At 52.6% G+C, this 6893-nt stretch overlaps 1 protein-coding gene across 2 annotated transcripts in view; it reads left to right on the forward strand.

Moving 5' to 3' along the window:
- The window catches only part of LOC140390580 (N-acetyllactosaminide alpha-1,3-galactosyltransferase-like), a 107220-nt gene extending 100680 nt beyond the window's left edge, over positions 1 to 6540 (forward strand). For both annotated transcript variants that reach the window (XM_072475779.1, XM_072475780.1), the window contains one exon: positions 4812 to 6540. In XM_072475779.1, the coding sequence (XP_072331880.1) occupies positions 4812 to 5496 (685 nt within the window). In that variant the 3' untranslated portion in view covers positions 5497 to 6540. The remainder of the gene's footprint in view (positions 1 to 4811) is intronic.
- Positions 6541 to 6893: the final 353 nt, after the last annotated feature.

Below are 6893 nucleotides of genomic sequence, written 5' to 3' on the forward strand. Positions count from 1 at the left end.
TGTATCAATCCCAAACTAATCCCACTGCCCCGCTCTCTCCCCATAGCCCTGTATCAATCCCAAACTAATCCCACTGCCCCACTCTCTCCTTATAGCCCTGTATCAATCCCAAACTAATCCCACTGTCCCACTCTCTCCCCATAGCCCTGTATCAATTCCAAACTAATCCCACTGCCCCACCCTCTCCCCATAGCCCTGGATCAATTCCAAACTAATACCACTGCCCCACTCTCTCCCCATAGCCCTGTGTCAATCCCAAACTAATCCCACTGCCCCACTCTCTCCCCATAGCCCTGGATCAATCCCAAACTAATCCCACTGCCCCACTCTCTCCCCATAGCCCTGTATCAATCCCAAACTAATCCCACTGCCCCACTCTCTCCCCATAGCCCTGTATCAATCCCCAAAATAATCTCACTGCCCTGCTCTCTCCCCATAGCCCTGTATCAATCCCAAACTAATCCCACTGCCCCACTCTCTCCCCATAGCCCTGTATCAACCCCCAAACTAATCCCACTGCTCCACTCTCTCCCCATAGCCCTGTATCAATCCCCAAACTAATCCCACTGCCCCGCTCACTCCCCATAGCCCTGTATCAATCCCAAACTAATCCCACTCTCTCCCCATAGCCCTGTATCAATCCCCAAACTAATCCCACTGTCCCGCTCTCTCCCCATAGCCCTGTATCAATCCCAAACTAATCCCACTCTCTCCCCATAGCCCTGTATCAATCCCCAAACTAATCCCACTGCCCCGCTCACTCCCCATAGCCCTGTATCAATCCCAAACTAATCCCACTCTCTCCCCATAGCCCTGTATCAATTCCAAACTAATCCCACTGCCCCACTCTCTCCCCATAGCCCTGTATCAATCCCAAACTAATCCCACTGCCCCGCTCTCTCCCCATAGCCCTGTATCAATCCCAAACTAATCCCACTGCCCCACTCTCTCCCCATAGCCCAGTATCAATCCCCAAACTAATCCCACTGCCCCACTCTCTCCCCATAGCCCTGTATCAATCCCCAAACTAATCCCACTGCCCCGCTCTCTCCCCATAGCCCTGTATCAATCCCAAACTAATCCCACTGCCCACTCTCTCCCCAGAGCCCTGTATCAATCCCCAAACTAATCCCACTCTCTCCCCATAGCTCTGTGTCAATCCCAAACTAATCCAACTGCCCCACACTCTCCCCATAGCCCTGTATAGATCCCAAAATAATCTCACTGCCCCACTCTCTCCCCATATCCCTGTATCAATCCCAAACTAATCCCACTGTCCCACTCTCTCCCCAAAGCCCTGTATCAATCCCGAACTAATCCCACTGCCCCACCCTCTCCCCATAGCCCTGTATCAATCCCCAAACTAATCCCACAGCCCCACTCTCTCCCCATAGCCCTGTATCAATCCCAAACTAATCCCACTGCCCCGCTCACTCCCCATAGCCCTGTATCAATCCCAAACTAATCCCACTGTCCCACTCTCTCCCCATAGCCCTGTATCAATCCCAAACTAATCCCACTGCCCCACCCTCTCCCCATAGCCCTGAATCAATCCCCAAACTAATCCCACTGCCCCACTCTCTCCCCATAGCCCTGTATCAATCCCAAACTAATCCCACTGCCCCACACTGTCCCCATAGCCCTGTATCAATCCCAAACTAATCCCACTGCCCCACTCTCTCCCCATAGCCCTGTATCAATCCCAAATTAATCCCACTGCCCCACTCTCCCCATAGCCCTGTATAAATCCCAAACTAATCCCACTGCCCCACTCTCTCCCCATAGCCCTGTATAAATCCCAAACTAATCCCACTGCTCCGCTCTCTCCCCATAGCCCTGTATCAATCCCAAACTAATCTCACTGCCCCACTCTCTCCTTATAGCCCTGTATCAATCCCAAACTAATCCCACTGTCCCACTCTCTCCCCATAGCCCTGTATCAACCCCAAACTAATCCCACTGCCCCACCCTCTCCCCAGAGCCCTGGATCAATTCCAAACTAATCCCACTGCCCCACTCTCTCCCCATAGCCCTGTATCAATCCCAAACTAATCCCACTGCCCCACTCTCTCCCCATAGCCCTGTATCAATCCCCAAAATAATCTCACTGCCCTGCTCTCTCCCCATAGCCCTGTATCAATCCCAAACTAATCCCACTGCCCCACTCTCTCCCCATAGCCCTGTATCAACCCCCAAACTAATCCCACTGCTCCACTCTCTCCCCATAGCCCGGTATCAATCCCCAAACTAATCCCACTGCCCCGCTCACTCCCCATAGCCCTGTATCAATCCCAAACTAATCCCACTCTCTCCCCATAGCCCTGTATCAATCCCCAAACTAATCCCACTGTCCCGCTCTCTCCCCATAGCCCTGTATCAATCCCAAACTAATCCCACTCTCTCCCCATAGCCCTGTATCAATCCCCAAACTAATCCCACTGCCCCGCTCACTCCCCATAGCCCTGTATCAATCCCAAACTAATCCCACTCTCTCCCCATAGCCCTGTATCAATCCCAAACTAATCCCACTGCCCCACTCTCTCTCCATAGACCTGTATCAATCCCAAACTAATCCCACTGCCCCGCTCTCTCCCCATAGCCCTGTATCAATCCCAAACTAATCCCACTGCCCCACTCTCTCCTTATAGCCCTGTATCAATCCCAAACTAATCCCACTGTCCCACTCTCTCCCCATAGCCCTGTATCAATCCCAAACTAATCCCACTGCCCCACCCTCTCCCCATAGCCCTGGATCAATTCCAAACTAATCCCACTGCCCCACTCTCTCCCCATAGCCCTGTGTCAATCCCAAACTAATCCCACTGCCCCACTCTCTCCCCATAGCCCTGGATCAATCCGAAACTAATCCCACTTCCCCACTCTATCCCCATAGCCCTGTATCAATCCCAAACTAATCCCACTGCCCCACTCTCTCCCCATAGCCCTGTATCAATCCCCAAAATAATCTCACTGCCCTGCTCTCTCCCCATAGCCCTGTATCAATCCCAAACTAATCCCACTGCCCCACTCTCTCCCCATAGCCCTGTATCAACCCCCAAACTAATCCCACTGCTCCACTCTCTCCCCATAGCCCTGTATCAATCCCCAAACTAATCCCACTGCCCCGCTCACTCCCCATAGCCCTGTATCAATCCCAAACTAATCCCACTCTCTCCCCATAGCCCTGTATCAATCCCCAAACTAATCCCACTGTCCCGCTCTCTCCCCATAGCCCTGTATCAATCCCAAACTAATCCCACTCTCTCCCCATAGCCCTGTATCAATCCCCAAACTAATCCCACTGCCCCGCTCACTCCCCATAGCCCTGTATCAATCCCAAACTAATCCCACTCTCTCCCCATAGCCCTGTATCAATTCCAAACTAATCCCACTGCCCCACTCTCTCCCCATAGCCCTGTATCAATCCCAAACTAATCCCACTGCCCCGCTCTCTCCCCATAGCCCTGTATCAATCCCAAACTAATCCCACTGCCCCACTCTCTCCCCATAGCCCAGTATCAATCCCCAAACTAATCCCACTGCCCCACTCTCTCCCCATAGCCCTGTATCAATCCCCAAACTAATCCCACTGCCCCGCTCTCTCCCCATAGCCCTGTATCAATCCCAAACTAATACCACTGCCCCGCTCACTCCCCATAGCCCTGTATCAATCCCAAACTAATCTCGCTATCCCACTCTCTCCCCATAGCCCTGTGTCAATCCCAAACTAATCCCACTGCCCCACTCTCTCCCCATAGCCCTGTATCAATCCCAAACTAATCCCACTGCCCCACTCTCTCCCCATAGCCCTGTATCAATCCCAAACTAATCCCACTGCCCCGCTCTCTCCCCATAGCCCTGTATCAATCCCAGACTAATCCCACTGTCCCGCTCTCTCCCCGTAGCTCCGTGTCAATCCCAGACTAATCCCACTGTCCCGCTCTCTCCCCATAGCCCTGTATCAATCCCAAACTAATCCCACTGCCCCACTCTCTCCCCGTAGCTCCGTGTCAATCCCTGACTAATCCCACTGCCCCACTCTCCCCATAGCCCTGTATCAATCCCAAACTAATCCCACTGCCCCGCTCTCTCCCCATAGCCCAGCATCAATCCCCAATCTAATCCCACTGCCCCGCTCTCTCCCCATAGCCCTGTATCAATCCCAAACTAATCCCACTGCCCCGCTCTCTCCCCATAGCCCTGTATCAATCCCAAACTAATCCCACTGCCCCGCTCTCTCCCCATAGCCCTGTATCAATCCCAGACTAATCCCACTGTCCCGCTCTCTCCCCGTAGCTCCGTATCAATCCCAGACTAATCCCACTGTCCCCCTCTCTCCCCGTAGCTCCGTATCAATCCCAGACTAATCCCACTGCCCCACTCTCTCCCCATAGCCCTGTATCAATCCCAGACTAATCCCACTGCCCCACTCTCTCCCCATAGCCCTGTATCAATCCCAGACTAATCCCACTGCCCCACTCTCTCCCCGTAGCTCCGTGTCAATCCCAGACTAATCCCACTGCCCCACTCTCCCCATAGCCCTGTATCAATCCCAGACTAATCCCACTGTCCCGCTCTCTCCCCGTAGCTCCGTGTCAATCCCAGACTAATCCCACTGCCCCACTCTCCCCATAGCCCTGTATCAATCCCAGACTAATCCCACTGTCCCACTCTCTCCCTGTAGCTCCGTATCAATCCCAGACTAATCCCACTGCCCCACACTGTGTCAATCCCAGACTAATCCTGCTCTCTCCCCGTAGCTCCGTGTCGATCCCAGACTAATGCCTCTACTTCCCCATCTTGTCCACCAGCTACATTGACAGGTTCCTGAAAGACTTCCTGGAGACGGCGGAACAGCACTTCATGAGGGGACAGCGGGTGATCTATTATGTCCTGGTGGACAATGTCAGCAAGGTGCCCGCCCTGAAGCTGTCTCCTGAACGTACGATGACGGTGCTCCACGTCCCCAAGTTCTCTCGCTGGCAGGACATTAGCATGATGCGGATGGAGCAGATCAGCACCCTCATCCAGGAACGAATCCGGCACGAAGTCACCTACCTCTTCTGCCTTGATGTCGACCTTCTGTTTGTGGGGCACTTCGGGCCCGAGGCTCTGGGAGACCTGGTCGCTCAGCTGCAAGCTGGGGTTTACCCGAATGCGCCCAAGTCTTTCACCTTCGAACAGAGGCCCCAGTCAGCAGCCTACATCGCGCCGGGCCAGGGAGATTACTATTATCACGCAGCACTGTTTGGAGGCAGGCCAGAACTTGTTTACAATCTGACCCGGGCCTGCATGGCGGGAGTATCCAAGGACAAAGTCACGGGCATCGAGGCAGTCTGGCATGAGGAGAGTCATTTGAACCGCTACTTTCTGGATCACAAACCCACCAAGCTCTTATCTCACGAGTTTTGCTGGGATCGTACGCCACGCAGCTACATCAAACTTCCCAGGATCAAATGGATTCCTGAGGAGTACAAAATAGTCCGTGGAGCGTGAGTGGGGAGAGGGAGTCTCCTGGTCCTTTACCATTGCTGGATTCCCACCATTAAGCCGGGCCTGACACTAACCAAATTCAGCAAATATTTTCCAGTCAAGCCTTCGGTCAAAACAATTCAGTCTGAGTGAACAGCCTTCCGTCCTGATAACAGGGGAAGGGACCCAGTTACCCCAGTTATCCCACTCCGAACTCCTCAGGCAGTTCCAGTTTACAGTCAGGGATGTTCCCTAAGTGGTGTCTCCCCCCCCCCCCCTGCTTTTTCATGGATGGCGAAGCTCTGGCGAACTGGGTTTATAAGTAAGCAGAGATTAGAAATTTGCATTTGGAGATACAGAGTGCATCGAGTCCTTACAGTGCAAAAGGAGGCTATTCGGCCCATCAGGTCTGCACCGACCCTCTGAAAGAGCACCCTACCACGGCCCAATCCCCCGCCCTATCCCCGTAACCCCACCTAACTTGCAATTCTTTGGACACTGAGGGGCAATTTCATGGGGGTGGGAGGGTATAAGGTCTTTAAACCTTGCAACGGTTTCATGAACAAGAAAGGGAAGGTTATTAAATTCTATTTGGCGCAAAATGGAGGAAATGGGAATAATACGAAATATAGTCAGATTTTGGGAAAGTTTTGTTCAAAAGGCGGCTGAGGACAATGGAATCAACGATGAAAGGGCAAAGGTCACTTCAAGATGCTGGGTTGGGATGGCTGCTTGTGGGTAGGTAACCTTGGAAACAACTTTGTTCAGGAAGAAAGTGCGATCTTTGAATCAGACATCCAGTGAAGCGAGCAAAACCTTCTATTTCAGAAAGCAGCCTTGTTTCTGATGTTTCTTGGATTTCCACAGCAGAGTGGTAGCGAGTTTGAGACGTCATGCGGTACACCTTTGACTTCAGCGTTTGCAGCTTTCCCTTGGGTGATATTAAGGGGTTTTAATCGTTAAACATCGATAAGGGTGTGCTTACTCCTGGCTCTGACCAGCTCCGTTCATTGTGGGATTAAGTTCTGTTCACTTGTTAATAAATCATTTACTTTGTAAAATCCCAAACGTGGTCCTGGAATTCTATGCTGCCAATATCACAAGTTGCCTTCTAGGTTCCTGAATACAAAAATAAATGGTTAGCACTGCTGCCTCACAGTGCTCGGGACCCGGGTTCGATTCTGGCCTTGGGTGACTGTCTGTGTGGAGTTTGCATATTCTCTCCGTTATGGAATAACAGGGAAAGTGGGTGGGGGGGGGGGGGGGGGGGGGAACCATAGAATGCCTACAGTGCAGAAGGAGGCCATTTGGCCCATTGAGTCCGCGCCGCCCCTCTGAAAGAGCACCCCCACCCTATCCCCGTAACCTCACCTAACCTGCACATCCCTGGACACTAAGGGGCAATTTAGCACAGCCAATCC

The sequence above is a fragment of the Scyliorhinus torazame genome, chromosome 14, assembly GCF_047496885.1.
Source record: "Scyliorhinus torazame isolate Kashiwa2021f chromosome 14, sScyTor2.1, whole genome shotgun sequence".
Classification (NCBI taxonomy): Eukaryota; Metazoa; Chordata; class Chondrichthyes; order Carcharhiniformes; family Scyliorhinidae; genus Scyliorhinus; species Scyliorhinus torazame.